The sequence below is a fragment of the Taurulus bubalis genome, assembly GCF_910589615.1.
Source record: "Taurulus bubalis genome assembly, chromosome: 14".
NCBI lineage: Eukaryota > Metazoa > Chordata > Actinopteri > Perciformes > Cottidae > Taurulus > Taurulus bubalis.
In genome coordinates this window covers 13,788,787-13,809,164 of record NC_136602.1, presented here as the reverse complement: position 1 = coordinate 13,809,164, position 20,378 = coordinate 13,788,787, and the positions used below count along the sequence as shown (strand labels likewise).

Genomic DNA, 20,378 nt, shown 5'->3' with positions numbered 1-20,378 from the left:
GTTTTCCATCTCTCCGGTAGAGTCTGCTGTGGCCGTTCCCTTCGCCTCGCGCCTCTCGGCTCCTCCCCCGTCTGTGTGTCAACTCCGTGACTGGTCACGTTATCGGAGGGGGGCAGTCGGTGTGGTAGCACTGAGCTCCCTACCGACGAGTCACCGTACGGCCCGCACTTACCGTTAAATATTAGTCAAAGAGTTGACGGGAAAAGCGAAAGCAGCCGGATAACATCATTTACAATCCCGGCGCTCGAGCGCGACGTCGGACAAACGGCTGAAATCGTAACCGGAGCGGCGCGAGCTCCCCGCGGGCTGGATGCGAAGCTCGGCGTGAAAGGTGCACCGGAGTCTTCCGACGACATGGGGAATAAATAGTTGGTAACGTTGCTTTAATTCTTGAATAATACACCGAATATGTTTCACGAGGCCACCACGGTGCTTTATTCACAATAGGAGAAAGGGTCTCCGCGTAAAAATAAAATGTCAGTGTCGCCCGGCGGCATTGTGTTGGTCCTATTTCCAGTGTTATTCTGTTGCAAGTTGTCACTTGCTTTTCCAAACGCCACAGCTTGTACCGTCCTGTCGCGGATTCTTACACGGGAAATCCACGGGCCAAAATGTTCTATTGTCCTTGTGTTTGATTGTTTTTATCGTGACAGTAGTTTGAGAGGTTTTGTCGAAGTTCCCCTGTGATTGCACTTCGTTGGACACTTGACTTCATCTGAGCTGTTCCTTTTTGAGTCGTCGCCTGCTAACGCTCGTTGTTTGAGGCTATTCCTATTGCTATAATGCTATTACTACTCTTACGCATTTACCCCAAAATAGTGTTCTGTGCCCTTTTGGCTAAGACGTAATTCACGTAGTAGGCCCAATTTTAATAAGGGTATTTATTTGTGTTTTTAAAAATAGAAAAGAACGCCCTGCAGGAAGCAGTAATCCATATTTAGAAACTAATTCTCAGTTTTCCTCCTTTTTAGTCACACATCAGCAGTTTGGATCCAGCTGAAGTCATGGATGAAAGTTGGAAGAACTGCTTCGAAGAGGAGCTTCTGTGTCCCATCTGCCTGAATGTTTTCGATGAGCCCATCCAGCTGCCGTGCAAGCACAACTTCTGCAAGGGCTGCATCTCTGAGGCCTGGGCCAAAGATACCGCTGCGGTCCGCTGTCCCGAATGCAACCATGACTACGAGCAGAAACCCGCACTGGAGAAGAACTTTAAGCTCGCCAACATCGTGAAGCGGTTTAACGCGCTGAACACTGATAAAGTCCCCGCCGTGCTGCACTGTGTCCTCTGCAGACGAGGGCCCCCGCTGCCCGTGCGGAAAGTCTGCCTGCGATGCAAGGAGCCCTGCTGCCAAACCCACATCCAGACACACCTTCAGCAGCCGTGTGCGGCCCCGGGACACCTGTTAGTGGACGCCGAGGAGTTGAGCGCTTGGACCTGTCCCAGTCATGAGGAGTACAGGCTGCTCCACTGTGAGGAGGAGCAGGTGGCTCTGTGTCCGTTCTGCTGCATCTCTCACTGCACTCACCAAAGACACACAGTGTGCGATGTGGATACGCAACGCATACAAATGCAGGTACATGAATTCGCCATGCATGCTTTCTTACTCGCCCATTCACTTGAAACTATCAGCTACGAGGCAGGTGACTGTCAAAAGGTTTGATAGATGCACTTTCTTTCCATGGAAAGCAGACATTTCTTTCGGCTTGTCGGTCTTTAAAGGCCTTTTTCACTTTGCCTTCTTCCTTTATTCTTATCTGATGTGAAAGGACTGGACAGGTGAAAGCCGACCCTCTGGGTAGATGATAACACACACACACACACACACACACACACACACACACGTACACACACGTACACACGCAGGCATACGTCCCACACAGCTTTTAACCTTGATCAAACCACCCATTCCACACTGCCACGCCTTCACATTAGCCGCCCTGTGCCCCCGGGTAAGTGCTGTGATGCAATCTGCATCCACCGGAAATGATGACCCCTGAGCAGTGGGGGGTGGATCCTTGTGTAGTTGTATTATGTTAGCTTCCCTGATCAGTTTCAGGGTTTGTTCAGGGTGGAAATGCATAGTGATAAGGCTGAGAAATTAATGAAAAGAAATGTACTGGTTTTGAGCAGAAAATAAGTTAATATGCGGACGTTTTCACAAGCCAGCCAGTTTAGAACTTTGCATTTTAACTATTCATCACCAGGAGTTGGGCATTTTCATGGAGACAAAGGTGGAAAAGAAAGAAAGGAGGGAAAGAGGAAAATGGATTCTCCAATATGAGTGTAAATCTCACTGACGGCATGTGAATAATGAACTGCTTTGGCAGGGCTGACCTCAGGATGGCAGGAGGAATGTGGTGTCTCGCATAAGGCCAGGATGTCATGGCTGTGTCTACTTCAGTATTTCCCTTTTTAGTTCTATACATTATTTCAGTTCACTGTCTTTTCAAAGTGGCGAGGTGTAAAAACGAAACCACCCACACTGCCTCATACACATTTCTTCTGTTTCTCCCTATCGGTGAAGGGGCGGAAGTGAGAATCGGATTAGTTTTAGCATCTGCCATGTTGTGGCCTTAATACGCTTGGTGATTGTATTATTCCAGTTGGGAAAGTTACAGACTCATTTCTTTCCGGTGTGCGGCTCACAAAGTTCTAAATCGTTTGAAATATTTGGTGAAAACTGTTGCTACGGAGCTATAATTGGGACAAAAGATGTCTGTTCAGCCCTTTCCACAGCTGCTCTGTACATATGCACACGCGCACGCACACACACACACACACACACACACACACACACCTTTCTGTTCTTTGACAACCGTATGTTCGCAGGGTAAATGGAGTTTTCCAGGAGTCAGAGCTCCTGTCTCTTCTCAGATTAACACTGTGCATGCTTTGGCCTTCAGACACAGAGTGCACTCTCATACTGATAGATGTGGCAATGGCCAAGAGTTAGGCTTCTTGTATGCTGGTCCACTTCTTCAAGTAATTTGAGGCCAAAGTGGCTTCTCTTTAGTACTTACTGAGAGGTCGTTCTCCCTGACAGAGCTGCGGTCTATTTTGGTAAAAGGATTTTTTAATTCCCCTGGCAGCACTCTTGTTGCTTTTGGGACAAACAAAAAGGAAAAAACTAATGTAGCTATGTTCATATCTTTGGCTCTCAATGGAGACTTTTACGCTAACCTTTAGCAGGCTTGCTGGTAATTTCAAGACGAGAAAGGAAGAGTAATATAATAGTAATGTCGTCCCTGGGACAGGCGCAGGTGGAGCCCTCCCACTCAGCCTCACCTTGGTTTTCTCAGGGCATCTCAGCAGGAAACCATCGCTCACAGAAGCTCTGCCGTTTGCAGTTTCTTGTATCTGGGCTGGAGTGAGTCAGTTCCCCAGAATGCTGAGGGCAGTCCATTGACATCAGACGTGGGGAATAGTTGTCAGTTGATTGTGAAAGAGGCTCTCTGTTCATTGAGCCTGAGGCTCTTCATTTAAACATGAGCTTCCTGGCAACCCGCGGGTGTCTGGATGCCTAAATAGGACAGTGGGGAAAGTGATCATTGGTGGATTTAATCTTGATAAAGGTAGGCTTTCACAGTGCTACAGAGATATCAGCAACCAGACAGTTCCCTCCTGTCCCCTTTGTGCTATTTCAAGCATACAAGACAAAAAAGGGAATTGGAGGAAACATGGCAAAATGAGGAAGACACAGTTGTTGACTAGAAGAATCCAAGCACAGAAAAGCAGTTTCCATTATGTGAGGATATGTCACATAAAGCAGTACATGCGCTGTTTGCGATGGCAATAACCCAACAATGTGTTCTTTCCTGTTTTTGTGAAAACAGCTGTTACATGGAAGGTATGACATACCACGGAGCCTTATGTACTTGTTAAGACAGTTATTATTAATACAAGAGTGCTGTCTGATAAGTATTGTGCACACAATACATGAACAACTGGACGAGACGAGAAACGCAGCGAAGGAACTAGACGGCATGTGAGTTAACAGGGCAGATTCAGGTGTCAATTTTGGTAGTTTGAAGAGGATTGTTGAGCTGAAACTGACTGAATAAGCAAGATGTAGTGTGGAAACGCAGTACAGGTTCGGGATGTGTCACATGATTAAGGACAACACACACACCCACACTTTTTAATAAGATGATATCCATGTCACTATCCCTTTAGGTGCACAAAAGTAATTGCATTTAGCTTAAGCTGCTATCGGTAGCATGTCTACTTTGTGTGAATCTTTAAGGCTCAACGAACACGGTTTATGAAAAGGTTTTGGCCTCAATCATCATTTACATGTTGCGGTAGTCTTCTCCTTTTTTTAATTGCTGCTTTTTTAAATGTATTTTTACCCAAGATAAACTCCACAAACTTTCCACCTCACCCCTGTGCTTGTGTGTCCTCATCATTGATATATTCAGTAGAACTGGATATGCTTTGGTGAAATGGCCAACCATTCATCAAACATAACTTGCTCAGCCAGTCCTCATGCTGATGGAACATATGATACACACATTGCTCTGAAGTGCAGTCAGTGGTCAACAACTCCACTGGTTTATATGTTCAAGAAATTGTAGAACTAAGAAGAGTAGTTTCTTGAGTTGGGAGGAATGTCATTGACATCTACACTTACCATGGTAAGTGTAGATGTCAATGACATTCCTCCAAAGTAAAAATATAACAACACACAGTTACCTTAAGGCAGGCTTGTTGCCAGGGCACCTGTATTATGTATAATTTATCATTGTATGATGTTGGGCTTGCTTCACCAACTCTGGTGCTCACGCCGTATCGGCCTTTTTACCATAAAGTAAAATGCATTCTCGATGCTTCCAGTGAGACCTCTTTTAATGCTGACTGTCAACACTGCAAACGGGATGCAAAGAGTGGAGTGAAAACTAAGCGACTCGCCCACATTAAAGTTTGACTAGCACAGTTAGAGGCTGTGTCACTTATTTACTACTCCCTTTATATTAGAAACTCAATACATATGCATATACAGCAATACATGCATTACTCACAATGCATTGCACTGTGGGGTTGTAGGCAGAAAGTAATACCATGCATACATTTTTTTTTAGGGCACTATAGAGTAGAGCAATTCACTGACTCAGAAGTTGGACACTGAGCCAGGGACAAGCTAACCTTCAGGAGAATTTAGCTGCTGGGAGTTGCTGGAGACCAAAAGTGCTAGAAGGAGAATTAGTATTGGACCTACATTTGTTTGATGGTCAGATGAATTCGAGTCCAAGTCTCCTGTAATTAGGCAACTGTTTAGTAAAACATTCAGCAACAATTGTATAAGCTAATAGCTCTGAATTTTTGTTACCATACAGTTTTTGGAGCTCCCGGACAAAATCCCCAGATCAGAGGCAAATCTGCGTCGGCTCTGCACACACACATCGGCGATTGAGCGCCGATGTGTGTGTCAGGCAGCTACAGCCAATGAGAGTGCAGGACACAGGTTGAAGGGGAAACCTGGCGGAGGGGTTGCCTGGCCTGTAGCCTCCCTTTGTGTTGCATTTGTTGCATTTTCTGTTGTTGTTACACCTAGGGGGTTGGATGAATAAACACAACACATAACACAGTGACTGATCGACATGGGGTGAATAGCCAAGACATGTGGAAACAGGCTATTATGTGAACATGACTACGCCTGGGTGACTTTTCGTTATAAAAAGTAGTTTGGATTCCTCCTGGTGATAGATCTTTTTTGTGTGACGCCAGTCAGTTATATAAGACATCTGATTTAAAAGACAGCGAGTTGTGATGTCTGAACAGTACAACAATCTGACCACTTTGAAAGTCGTTTAGTGGAAACCGAGCTAAAGCGGCCCAAAAGAATCCTTTTATGTAGTCTTTCCCTGGTTAATACATCATTTATCAATAGTCCAAAGTCCACATATTCAAAGTTACCTTAAATTGTAAACCATGTGACCTGGAAGAGACTGGAATATTACTGCTGTGACCCAGTGAAAATTGGGAATGTGCAAACAAGCAAAAGCGGGAGTAGATATATATATGTTGGCTCGTATTTAATGTAATTTCAAGTCTTTTTTTGCTGTTTTGTTTTATAAACTAGATGGACTGTTGGAAGTTTTCTCTGTGGTATTGTAGTGGCCAGCCAGTTGTTGTACATAAGACTCCATGAGTGTTGTAAGCAGCTGAAGCGGGCTGTTGCTGTGATACCACAACGTAGCTACCCTGAAACTCACTCACTAGAGACCACAGGAATTTCCTCATTCTCCCTATCTCTCTTTTTTGATTCAAACTTTCCCTCTGTTGGTTTCACCCTCTTTTTGTATGTCTTTCTCACTTTCTTTCTGTCCGTTCTTGGCATGTGCAAGCAGAGCCCAATAGCACTTTTCCTCCCGTTCCCTTTCTCCCATGCACACTCATGCGGAGGGAGAGAGCCGACCCCGGCATTATGCACACAGACATGACAATCTGTCACTGAGAGGCCAGTGCAAACAATGGGAGCAATGCATGTGGCAAAATGAGAAAGCAGAGAGGGGTAGTGAGACACCCCCGCTTTTTGCGCCCTCCTGCTCCCTCACATACACATTAGCTTTCCCATATAAATACATACACAAGGCTTTGTTGCCATGACAGCAGGTTTTCTCTTATTTGGGCATGGTGCCTTTCCCATGCAGAAACAGTTCATTAAAAAGCATACCTGCCCTCCCCTGTTTCTAGTTAGCTGTCAGCCTGTGACAGTAGATTGATTTCCATCTCCTGCAGTAAATGGAGAGGGATTATGTTTACCGGCTCTTCAACTGGCCTTTGGCTCTTTTTGCACTCTAACTGAGTCCACGGAGGAAGTAGGCTGGTCCCAACAATGGACTTCACTTGATGGAGAAGGGTCCTAGACAAACCTAGATGCAATCACAGATGGATTTTTGCACCTGTGTTTGCATCTGCTGGTGCTTTCCTCATTGACAAATGCATATGTGGTCTCCGCTGGCAGCTGTTGTTTCCTCCGTCTAATCAGGATTGTGGAAGAGATTGTCTTAGTGACTCATGAATAGCAGCCGGGTTTACTGAACTCACAGCAGAGAAGCTGAGTAGCAAAACATTTTTGAAAGTTTGTATTTTATATTTTTGCTGCATTCTGTTGTGGTTCATCTGTCTCATCTGTCTCCTGTATGTCACCTCTCAACAGGCCATGCTAATGAGGCAGCAAGGCAGACTGGATGGTCGTGTTCAGAACATCGATGAGCAGCTGACCAAGCTGGAGTCGGACAAGACGCTGATGAAGGTACAGTACGGCACACACATGTCATGTGCTTACGGAGAACGTGATCAGTACTTGTTCCCTGGTTCTTTCTCATTGTGTGGGTTTGGTGCTATAATTTCGTCCACACGCTGCTGTAATGAAATGACTCTCTACCTTTTGTTCACTGTTGCAAAATGAAAAGAAAATGTAATTTATCTCCAGCTTTGAATGACTGGTGCATCGGGGTAGAAAATACATTTTGCAAATGACTTTTCCACTTCAAAAAGCACAAATTACACAAAATGAAGTAAGAAAGAAAAAATATTTTAACCTATACAGTAACTAAACATGTCAATCTATTACTGTGTATTGAAGCTTTTTTATTTATTTATCTCAGGCATTTACGTGTTTTCTGCTCAATGGTGTTAATCGTAATTTATGTAGTATACTTTAGATGCTTGTGCTAAGACATTGCAGAAATAATTGATAAAAAGGCAAAGTTGTTTGTAAATGTTGACACTCCAGCAATTTAATATTACATTTTCGGAGTACTTGTACAGGACAGATAAGAGGGAGAATGGCAAAATCAAAAGTGATGACTTTTGAGTATTTTTTTATGATACAACCAACCGTTGCTAGTAAATTAATTTTGGGCCTTTTTAGAATGGGTGCAGGTGTATGTGTTTGTAAATCAACTTGTCCCCGTCCTGTCTTTTCTCCACAGGATGCAGTGTCTGAGCTGAAGGAGCGAGCGGGAGCCCAGTATCAGAGGATGCATGCGCTGCTAGAAGCGAACCAGGCTGAAACCATGCAGATGCTGGAGAGCACTTACACCATGTATGTTAGGAAGAACTCCCAGCAGGTTCTGCAGCTCAACGAGAGGCGCCAGGAAGCAGAAAAACTCCTGAGCTCAGTACAAACGTTCTTCAAAAGAGCAGACGGAATTAACTTCATGAAGGTACAAATGCACTCATGTCTGTACAGCCACACAAACACACATAATACACACACTCACTGAAACATGTTTTACAGTTTTCGCATCCACAGAATCCAATGTTGTATTCTCAAGAACACAAAAGCAATGTCATTGCCGCGCACAAAGATTGTTTATCACAAACGTTGATGCATCTACACAGACACACCACAGAAGGTCTTAAGTCTGTAAATGTGTCTTTAGGTTCTCCTATTGTAGCTGTTCGTGAGATGTTGTCTGGCAGATGGTGGGTCTAAATGACCTGTGATTCTTATTGTCTTTTTCAGAACACAAAACCGTATCAGCTGCTAATGGACAGGTAAGCCTTTCTACTTCTATTCCATGTCACTTTTACTGGTATGTGATTTAATTTATTATCATAGTAATGTGTTGTTTGGTTTCTTTCTAAGAGGCTGTTAATTTCTTTAACTAAACCAGTGATGCTTTCATGCACACCTTTTGCAGTCTGCTGTCATTAAAGGTAGACCATGGGATAGACAAATATTTTCTTCTCAGCCACTATACATTTTTCATTTAGTTGTGTAAATTAGGAGGACTCTGGTAAATATTCATATAATCCTACTGTGTATTCATGAATAAGAGACGTATACTTCACTGGTGCATGTAGGTGTACGTCATTTGACAAGCAACGTATGCTTCAGTCTTCCAGCCAAGTAAAACACAAGCCTCAAGTGAGGGTGCCAATGGCTTACTGAATGTGATCCAAAGTATATTATGTGTCTCTTTTTTTTAGGTCAAACACGCACCTCAGTAGTGCTATCCCTCCACTCAGAGTGGGCCAGCTCAATTCTCATCATTTGCTATCTGAACTATCAACAAGAGAAAAGAACATGCGGAAAATGCTGGAAGGTAAGAAAAAAGTGTATTTTAAGATATTTAACGTCAATCTCTGGGATTTAGTATAGTCAGAATTAACTATTGTTCTATTTCTGCCACTACTTGTCATTCTCAGAACCGTTCAATGAGGCACCCCTTCTTGAGATCGTCCAGTCTCACAGCAGCTCTGATGGCTCTCACATGGGGACTGGTTCAGGACTACAGAAGAGGAAATATGGCATGTCTTTCCTGGAGAGTAACACAACAAACTCCACCTCCCAGGATCCTCCGCCGTTGCTCTACGGCAGCAAAAAACCCTTCCTGGCTGATCAGAACCACCATGCCTCATCCATGTATTCCTCTGAAGGCCTCTCCCAGAATCCCCACGGTGGGCCCGGCCACAGCCGACTCCTTGGCACTGCGGCCCATCACATGGTGGGTTTAGGGTCCAGCTCTAGCCACCACTCAGGGACCATATTTCCCCCCTCCCATTTCCCCAGTGGAGGTGCCTCGCAACAAGCCATGTACGAAGGGAGGAAAGTACTGATGTGCACTCTGAATAACTGCTGCTGCTCCAGGGCCCCCGCTGCTCGTGCCCGGCCTCCGTACCCGGCGTCGGACTCCTTCCCCTCCATGACTTCTCAGGAGTTTCCCCCACATGCCCCGCTACCTACAAGCCAGCCACTGCAGCATTTTCCCATGAGGGGAATGATGGAAGCCGCACAGACAGCCAGGCACCCTGACTTCTACGGGCTGTACGGCCAGTCTTCAACCAAGCATTATGGGACCAAGTAATAGACCAGAATCAGCATTTGTTCCGTTTTCACGAAATCAAGAGTTATCATCAATTTCCCTGTTTGCTTTTTGTTACTTTCCATTTTGGAAAGATATGTTATCAGTTTGTGTCTCCTGCACGCCATCATGATTATATTATTTTGACATTTACTTGACCCCATTTTGGGGAAACCATGCCCTGTTAATGTTGGTAGCCCGGTTTACTTCTTGAATCACAGTGGCAGTAGTAATGCTGTAATTTGAAAACAAGTTTGTATTTTATTTATTTTCTGTTTCAATTCGACTGGAAGTGCTAATGTGAATAATGTAGTCTTAAATCCTTTCAGGCAGTGAACAAAATAAATAACATATCCTTCATCACGAGTCCTGACATGGGACTCCAGAGACTTCAGTGCCTAAAAAGACTGTTAACATGCTCTTATTGTACTTGCAAGCTCCTAGCTCTTGATTATTTCCTGTTTGCGGTTGAAAGCATGCAGGGAGCCTCTCCATGCACTCCAAAGTCCATGTGGCTTTAGAAACACACTGGACTTCAAATGCTTGTCAGGTTTTTCATGAATTTTTATACAAGATTATGAATAAACCAAAATCAGTGGAAAATATTAAATAAACAAGCAGAATATTTTACCTTTTGTTGTATTTTAAGCATTGGTTTACACAGTTTAATATAATCTTGTGGGCTTTTATCCATGGTTATAGTGTAAACTTTAAACAGTGGCACAGAGGTCAGCTTTCACCGAGACACACATTGTGTGATTTGTTTAGGTTAAGAGGTTTTACAGTTTAACTCACTGGGTTACAGTTTGAAATGTTAGAGCCTCCTGTAAAAATAAAAGCTGTTAGTGTATCCCATACTGCAGTTCACCCACAATCTATTCATAGGCTCAAAGGCTTGTAAATGAGGAAAAAAGGCACTGGGTTACCACATGTTTGAGATGTACTGCATTCAGAGGAATCTCAGAGCACGGTGCAGGAGGTTTGGACAATGATTTGTTACAGACCAGGCCACAGAAGGCCCATTATCTGCCAATTTAGGACAGTTCACTTCCTTGTCAACATCCTGGTCTCTGGCAGAATCTCCGTCTCATACCTCTTTGTCTCATTATCGGTGCTCATTGTCAAGTTAGGTCAGAAAACAGGAATAACTGATGAGCAGCACCTCCCTCCCCTCACCTCTCTCTCTTCGTCTCCTGGGGTATCATTTGCCGGAAGAGGAGGAGGATGATATAAGCGAAGAGTTTTAATGAGGGCTGGGACAGCATAGTCATCTACTTATCTGTCACTCATACTCCTTTCATCATTCCCCTCCCCCCAGCTAGACGGTGAGATAGATGGAGCGAGCTGAGGGGCGGGGTGGAGGGCTTAGAGGGAGGAGGAAAAAGGGAGGAATGGTTAGAGGGGGGGGGGGGGGGGGGGGGGAATACAGAGTGTGGCACATCACTTATTTATGGGTTATGAAATGCCCGGCCCTCTTGTTACGTTCCCCTTTTCTCTTGTCCAGTCGGTCTGCTGATTTTTCTGTGTGCACACACATTTCTGATATTTTTTCCAAAGAGCTCGACCACCTTTAGCAGTGAATACACGCGGCAGAGTAGGAGGAGCTGAGGTTTAGTTACAGTGTGGCATGAATCTGACATTTAGTGTGTGTGTGTGTGTGTGTGAGAGAGAGAGGGAGAAAAGGAGAGAGTGAAAGCCTATTAGCATTCCCCTTGAGCACAGTTCCTTCTGTGTGTGTTATTAATAAAACATACAGTAGATATCCTGAAGGAGGCCATACCATTAATTTAATCCATATAAATAATTTCATTCAAAGCTGCATGTTTGTATCAACATTGCCATTTTAAACTCTAAGCTTTAGACTTTAAATGGTAAAGACTAAATTGTGTATTATTTTTGTTTAAAAATGGTAAGAAATATGTGGAGTCAGATTTCTTAAGCAATATTTTTGAATGTCCATTACAGTTCATGACACAATCTAGTAGCAATATATCAATGTTTGCATTAGCACAGACATTAAGCTCGCAAAAAAGGTGTGTAGCTTAGTGTGTGTGTGGTTTGTGCGAGTTGAATCCTGTTGTGTGAGCGAATGTGTGCTCAGGTGTCAGAGCCCAATCAGCCAGTTACTGTGTGTTTCCTCATATGTTCAAAAGTAGGCTGTGTGTGTGTGTGTGTGTGTGTGTGTGTGTGTGTGCGTGTGCGCGTGCTCGCTCAGTGAGGTTACATATAGGGTACAGGGTGATGCACTTGACAGCTGTGCTCTGTTGTGGCAGGTGTGTTGGAGCTGTATATGTATGAGTACAACACGCCCCTGCTTGCATGAGGACATGAGTCTGGTGTGTGTGTGTTCAATGCATGGGGAACTGTCAGCTGTTGTGCAGCTGCTGTTTGTGTGTTTTAGTCAGTGTCTAGATCCCCTTATTGGCGTTACAGTGGGTACTCTTTCTCTTCTTTCAAAGACAGTTTCTTGCCCATTATTGCCCAATAATAATCAAACAGGGTCAATATAGCCAATATAAATGGGGTGAAAGTAATCATTTAAAATAAAGAAGGTCTCCAACTCACAAAAAAAAAAATTGGATGTAAGAAATGACTTCATCACTGAATAACTCCTGGAATGTACTGAACATCGTTGTTGATATATAGCAGCTGAGGGTGGAACTCAGGCCTCTGATGAATATCATTGACATACCCAATACATCTGCAGCATGCGTAACTGTCCTGTCAATTCAGCAGTGGATGTAGTATTTGGAATACATGAGTGGCCATTATTACCATTAGTCTGGACACATACAGATTCTTAGCGGTCCTCCCAGTAACACGGATAGGAACAGGGACATAAACAGCATAATGCATTCAGAGTGGCTATTCATCAAACATGCAGAATGCTAACCTTCATCTGATCAGGTCTTTGAAATCAGTGCCAAAACTCCAATCAAGGATAGCGCGCGCATGCGCGCGCGCACAGAGACACACACACACACACACACACACACACACACACACACAGACAGCAAAAACATCAAAGAGAAGGATCTGTGGCCAATGTTTTTTGATCTACCGATCTATTTTTTGCCAGTGGAAATCATTGTAACCTAAACCAGTCTTCTGTCACGTTTCAGCTGAAAGGACACGGGCAACAACAAAACAACGTATATGGGTGAAATAAACAAAGACACGAAGGGTGTGTGCAGGTAAACTGTTGTATATATGAATATGGCAGGCATGCATTTCAGAGGCCCTCTGTGGAGAACAGCTGTATGCAGTTATTGAGTGAGAAAACAGTGGCAAGCTTCAGTTGTTGCTCTAGTAACTTTGGCCACACTGTAGTGACACAGGCAAGTATTAGAGGTGGAAAATAAGAAAAATGTACTCAAATACTGCAGTTATAAGTGTAATTATATGATTAATCCTTGTACTATTAATTTTTTTTTAATGGAAAAATTATTTTCTAAAAAGGTTGTCGTTAGTTATTGTTCCCCACATCAAACATGTAGTTTTTAATTAGGGGATGTGCTGCGTGCTCCATGTGTAGGTCTTTACTGCCTGCACCTGATGACGTGACGATGACGAGCTGTCAAACAGGAAGTGGTTTCAGCCAGGTGCTTAACGTCTGTATCGCTTCTCAGATTAACAAACATACTTTGAATCTGGACTTTTATGTTTGTAGATATGTCCTCGTGCCTATTCGTTCCGCTGCTCCTTCCTCCGTCGTCAGCCTCGTTACATTTGAGCGGATAAAGCGGACAGAAACTGAACAGGGTGAATGTAGTCAGAAGACGGGAGCGGTCAAAATCCTGCTGGGAGGGGCATCATTTCTCTTTCAGGTTTAATGGTATGTTCAGAATACTTTCCAAGAAGATCTTCATTTACTGGAGCACTTGCTGGAGAGTCCCCAACACATTTTAATTAAGTGGGGCATGTGAACTAGTGCATTTTTTTTTTCAAGTGTCTTGGTCAAATTAAAAATATAATTTTAAGTAATGAAATTAAAGTAGGCCTATGTAACGTTAGCTACTTAAATTACTGGCATGTTTACCTACGTTGGAACCTCCTGCATTTGTGGTAGGCAGCATGCAAGGCTCTGTTCAGTATCAGTGCTGGCAGCAGCTCACAGACGACAGACCTGCTGAGAAACAAACGGAGAGAGCATGGGATTCAGACGCAGGGGATGTTTAAGTCCTGTCAGGAGTCAAGCGTTGCGCATGCGCCTTGTGGCTTTCTGTTACTCGCACCTGCTCTAAATTTGCTATCTTGAGGAAGTGGGTGTTGCACAAGTGGCAATAGTCTGTTTATCTATGTTTGTCCTGTACTCACTGTGATAATCACTGATGTTTTTTAGATTTTAAATTGCTTTAATAATAAAATAGCAGGCCTTTTTACAGCAGCCATTTTGACTTGTCACCGTAGGAAAAGCACGTGTAAATAATGAAATAAATTATGGCTTTGTTCTATTCAAGTTTCCCAGTAGAGTGACAGTGAGCCTGCATGGATGATACCATGTGATAATAAACTAATATCTTTTAGTATAACGGTCATGTTTGTTGGCTTCAGTAGTTAAAAGGGTAACTGTGAAAAGTTTTTTTTTTTTTTTTGTGGTGGCAAGCAAAGCTGAAAGTCTGTATCTGACAGATTTTGACCTTAACAATAAACCTGAACTTTTTTTACATTGACGCTCCCCGGAGGAATCAGAGTACATTTACAAGCTGACTAGGCTCCTTTAATATCACGGACTGTTGAACAGTCCTTCTGCCAGCCTCGCCCAGGTCAGAGGACTGGTGGACCCCGACGACAGGCCCTTGGCATCCATGGCACATATCTGGATGCGTTCAGTCAGTCTGTACAAACAGGAAGTTTGTGTGTGTGTGTGTGTGTGTGTGTGTGTGTGTGTGTGTGTGTGTGTGTGTGTGTGTGTGTGTGTGTGTTAGAGTGGGCAGTATTCCACTAAAGAGCAGCAGTTCCACGCTTAGAAACCATACGACTCTTTCTTCTGCTTGTGAACTATTGAACGTGTGTCACTTGAGGTGAGTCCAGGAACTGGAAGCTCAGCAGTGTCATAATGACAATCAACTCTTCAGGACAGTACTTGCGGTGGTGTTCTGGCAGTGTGTGAACCAGTCTTCTAGCATCTTTGTCAACTGCACCGACCACAAAGCTAAATAATCTTATTTCTCATCACGTGCCAACCGCTTTTCTGTAATTCAAGAGAAGGCTCAGAACGACTGATCTGTGAAAGTATTAGAGATCAGGATACAGTGCATGGATTACTGATTTTAATACGAATGAAGTACAGTGACAGCACAACTTTATCTTTGCTAGAAATTGGCTCATCATAAATATGGCTGATGCTGAGTATTTTTAGCTCATTAAATTAATGAGGCCATCTTATTCCCAGATAATATATTCTTATTTGTCTGCACTCAAAAATGCTGTGGTAAACATTACATTGTCACCATATGGTTGATGGATAACTAATTATATGTCACAAGCTGGCGAATTGGGACATTTTATTCTCATTCAGAGCTGTAAAAAGCTCTCGTCCTCAATGTTATGGACAGAAAAATAGAACGTTTCATTGTAGATATAATTCACATTTTCTTATTTAACATATAGATATCGTAGACCATAAAACATATGTTGCAGAGAAGCCTGTAATACATAGGATATACAAACAACTTGTATGTTTATGGTGCAATATACCCCCAAAAAATGTAAGGAAAAGAGTCATGGATAAGCCAGAACTATTACCGCTTTCCCACAAACGTTAGTGGAGTTTAGTATAAAGGAAAACTCAGCAAGACAGAAATTTGATGGGGGTAGGGTAGGGGAGGACTCTTTTAGAGAGACATTTGAGCAGTGAGTGAAGCCTCATTTTCAGTCACATTTCTTTCAACAGGAAATGCGTGTTAACCGCACTGCTCTGGACGCAGCTTCAACCTCTACATGGAAGGTTAAGGACTTCACGCATCACACAGACGCTGGACCATAAAACCGTTATATCCAATAAAAATGGTGTAAAGGTTCACAAAACACCCACTCGGCGCACATCGAGTCGGATGTGCTTTATGAGTCAGAAAATAAGAAGCAGCAGCACCTGCTTCAAGTCAAGGTGACATTAAATAGTTGGTGCATTGTTACACATTGATATGCTACCTGTCCTTTTTGAGGCGTACTCGTCTTGTTTCTTACCAGAGAAAGAAAGAAAGAAAGAGAGAGAGATGGCATCACTGTCACAAAACATGACGACCACCTGGGACACTCATGGCCGAGAGCACGAGTACGACACTGATGATAATTAATCATATCTATATAAGCTTCCTCTGATCAAAGCATGCCGACCCTACTTGTTGTTTTTGTGCCTCCCCCTCAATCCCGTATCCTTGTTAATAGAAAGCTGCCATCAAGGGCATCGCACAGGTGGTCCTTTCTCATGTTACCATGGCAGCACCTGGCATGACTTACTTGTTGGGACAAAACTTGTCTCACTGACATCTGGTGCTCAGCGGTGTGGCTCGTTTAGCAGTCTCTCCCTCAACCTCTCCCTCTTGTACAAGTTTGAGGTACTTGTGCTTTGCTTGAGTGTTTACATTTAATGCAACGATATCTACAGGACTAAATCTCAAAGGCAAACTGTGCTTTTTACATAACGTCTGACTGATTTAGTTAGCAGGAACCTTCCTTTCCAGTGAAAAGCACGGATCTCCAGATGTGTTGATTATAAAGGTTTGTGATTAACTAAAGGATGAAGTGTTTCTTTATGAGTTGAGTAAATGCTTTAAAAGCCTCTTAGATCAGCTGCTAAATGCTCTGTCACAAAGCTGAGCTCATGAAAAGTTTACTTTTCAGAAATACCTGGTTCTCACAGGAAAGTGACTAAAAACATATTATGATCTTATACAATAGGATGTGTTACTGTTAATTTAACTACCCAGCAGAATATAAAGAAGTTTAAAATAGCACAACCTCAAACATCTGCACCAGTGGAATGCAACATACACAGACAACTGCACAAGGACTTGATTAAACTAAACTTTTGATTTAATGCAGGACTTTTACCTGTAGTATTTTCAGTGTGGTATTACAACCATTACTTATGTAAAATATCTGAACGCTTCTTCCATACTGGCTGAATGTTTTTAAGAGGACTGTAATGTATTTTTTCCATAAAGTTGTGTTGGGTGTAACAATGCTCCTCCAATCTTATCTTCATGTCCCCGGCAGCCCGTTTACTCTGTCCACAGAAGTTATTTAACAGCAGCGGACAGACGGACACAACGTTTGACTGGACTGAGGTTTATTGGCTTTTTTGCAGTTGACAGTTATTTTCCAGATACACTGTTTATTAGACAGCAAAGTACAGGTGGGAAACACTCTCAAATGGGGAGTAAATGAGATGAAGATCTGTCCTTGTAATTTCCTAGCTCTATGGCTGTATACAATCAGACTTCAAGAGCTCCATTGAATATCCGTGTGAAGATAAAGTGCAGTGTGTCTACTTCAATCAGGGACCCTGATGAGTTCGTCAGAGCCATTCCAGTTATACAATCCGCTGCAGGGATTTGCTGTTTACAGCTGCCTTGCGAAGATCATGTTTACAGGAGGATGTTTGTACAGTGCAGATGTGATCATATTATGCATGTTAGTCGTAACCCGATGCAACCAAAACTGCCTTTGTGAAGCTTCAACTGATATCACGTTATTTACTTGAAGCTTAGTCAATCATTTTAAACAGCAACAGTTAAGTGGTGCTTCTGAGGAAATATGTCTTTACTCATTTGTCTTGTTTGTCTGTTGCTTATTATTTTTCTCTTGAGCCTGTAGACCCATCCCGCTGAATTTAGCTCTGGCCCTGAAAACCACTTTCTTCAATGAGCTCATTACTGTGAGCAACAAGATCCTTCAAGAACACAAAATATTCAGACCCCATTTGTTTCCATTAAAAAGTTGTCTAGGTTGTTTGCTTATAATGGCAGGCCACTGAAACCACATCCAGTCATGAAGTAGATCAGCTTTTTTAGTTCATTTTCCTGAAATTAAATCTTTTTATTTAATCATCTTGTCAATTTGCTATACATTGGAATTGAAAACATGTTTCAGGGGCTTTAAATACAAAAAAGGTGGCATTTTAAATATATTGATATTGACTTAAGCACAATGTTGGATTTTGGCTACGTGACTAAATGAAAAAATTGTTACCGTGTTTAAATACAAACTGTAAAATCTTAATCTAATAGTCAAAAAATGTCTTGTAGAGTTTCAAATAGGAGACAAATGAATACAATGTTTGCTTGATGCATTCACTACAGTACAACATATTCACATTTATGAATGCCATATCTCATAGATGAACAAAATGTTTGGCAATACAAACAATAGGAAATGGAGATAGTCTTGTGCACCGAGAACATTTAATAAATTGGATGTGTACAAGTGATCTGATTGCACCGTTCAGTTGGAATCAGAGTCTGGAAACTCTTCTTTCCTGTTTGACAAGTGTACACACACACACACACACACACAATGATTTTGCTTTTACAAGAACAGTATCTATAAACAACAGAATCCACTGGTGGTAAAACACCTTTTCCACCACTGGTGCAATAACTCCATGTCAGTGACTGTATCACATACAGTATAAAACACTGGGTAGCATTTAGTAGCAAAAACAGTTCTTCTATAAGTAATATCAGTTAAATACACTGCAGACACTAGGAGCTCGCAGTGAGAAACTGACGGGTGGAAAAGAGAGGCGAGGTCTTGATATCATTTCCTCCAAAAGAGTGCTCAGGCTCCACCACACTCAGCATTCACTTGGCTGTGTGGGGGAAGACGTAGCTTTGTAAAATGTGTCAGTCCTGTACAAAAAACGGTTAGTTCTTAAAAAAAAACACCAGCGAGAGTGAGGCCGTTCCAAAAGACTTTCAGTGACATCTTCGCCTACTGCGTCTGCTTCTTCTTTGCTGGTTTAATGGGGCTGATCTCTTCATCATCCTCATCATCATCATCGTCATCCTCATCCGACAGGTCTTCAACCTGTGAGACTGCACAAGGGAAAAGTGAAATCATTGTATTAAATTGAATCCTGGTATTCTATATTTAATTATGAGGTCAGAAGAGTGCCTTTTTTAATTGACCTCATGCAGAGTTATTGATATGCAGCTGCACACATTCATTACAGCCAGTGATGAGCATTCTGCAGCATCGATAAATGTGCATGTCACAGATTTTTTTCAAATTAGTTACAATCTTAAACTGAATTAAAATACATTTAAGCGTCAACAGTCTTAGATTTTAATTTGAATTAAATGACATTTCATTGCCCAAAAATGCATTTAACTTTTCATGTAGTCAAGAAACTATTCCAAGCAACATTTTGAACCAAGGGTCACTTTTTTTGCCAGCAGTGCCAATCCTGTGTGTCTGCAGACATAATTAATAATTAAATTCTTGCAAATGTAATTTTTCGGTTGAAAACGTGGGATATAAAATGTCACTGACCCATTTAATTCTGCGTTTTAATAGTGAATTTATCAAGTGATATTCTCAGTGGGCCATTAGCAAAAGTACTGGGAGGTTAAAATCGAAGAATGGAAGTGTTACCTATGAGGTGTAACCCGCTGACGGTAACTGGTCCTGTTCCAGCCTTCAGCCGGATGGTCACTGGGGCTTTCAGCTCAAAGTCTCCCAGACTCACCTGAGAAAAAGAAGGGACACGTTGAGACACAGCTCTACGGCACATGAACCTACATTTAGAGAGAAATCCCTGTGCTGTACCATGGGCAGACAGCTGAGGTGAAGGTTGGCGATGGGCACTGAACTAGTCTTTCCTTGGTGGTTCATGGCCGTCACCTCCACCACATTGCTCTCCTCTTTGGCACCCTCTCCCAGACAAATCTGTAACAATACAACACGTTATTTAGCTCATTCAAACAAAGTGTTGGAAGCCAGATCAAAGCATGTTTAGCTGTATAGAAGACACAACTGTGGCTTAACAGCCTTGGATACACGTTCCTGTAAATCCTGCGTTAAAGTTGTGAAGTGGGGCCTTTCGCATCCACTGAATCTGACGCAAACTTTGTGTCGACTGTACATACTGTTCTCAGTTCAAGGAAGTGCTCCAGGTCCTCCTCTTCGTCTCCTTGGAAAGTGTAGAAAGGCACCTTAGAGGACAGCTCGCAGCCTGGAAGACACATCAAAACCAGGATGTATTTTATAACAGTTTTTAGTTTGAGTTTTTGGCTGAAATACAGACCCATCAACGCAGGTGCTGCTCTGTGGGAACGTCCCAGAAGAGACCCACGTGTGCGCCAACAGCGCTGAGAAACTGCATTAAACGGCTCTTACTGAACAGGAAGCTCTCCAACTTCGATTGGCCCTCGAGTCCGTGGTGATCCGCGCAGTCATGGTGGCTGTGAGACATGTTGTCGGAGCACAAATTGTAGGTTTGCTCTTCACACTTTATCGGCAAAGGAATCCTCCACGAAAAATAACAAGCGCGTCGCAAAAGTACGAGCGTGCCCGACGCGTCATCACTGTGCGCCTGTGGTTTAGGAAAGTTTTTT

The 20,378-nt window shown here is 42.8% G+C and overlaps 2 protein-coding genes across 2 annotated transcripts; one reads left to right on the top strand and one right to left on the bottom strand.

Moving 5' to 3' along the window:
• Positions 1–989: 989 nt before the first annotated feature.
• On the top strand, positions 990–10,442 carry LOC306747174 (E3 ubiquitin-protein ligase TRIM8-like). Its single transcript, XM_079230193.1, has 6 exons — positions 990–1,574; positions 7,161–7,256; positions 7,939–8,172; positions 8,475–8,506; positions 8,942–9,057; positions 9,161–10,442. The coding sequence occupies exons 1-6, from the start codon at positions 1,005–1,007 to the stop codon at positions 9,817–9,819; spliced, it is 1,707 nt and encodes a 568-aa protein (XP_079086319.1). The 5' UTR covers positions 990–1,004; the 3' UTR covers positions 9,820–10,442.
• Positions 10,443–17,918: 7,476 nt separating this feature from the next.
• npm3 (nucleophosmin/nucleoplasmin, 3) lies at positions 17,919–20,281 on the bottom strand. Its single transcript, XM_079230092.1, has 5 exons — positions 20,161–20,281; positions 19,911–19,996; positions 19,591–19,710; positions 19,417–19,510; positions 17,919–18,857 (listed from the first exon to the last, which is right to left on the bottom strand). Exons 1-5 carry the CDS (start codon positions 20,234–20,236, stop codon positions 18,754–18,756), a joined length of 480 nt encoding a protein of 159 aa, XP_079086218.1. The 5' UTR covers positions 20,237–20,281; the 3' UTR covers positions 17,919–18,753.
• Between the last annotated feature and the right edge of the window lie 97 nt (positions 20,282–20,378).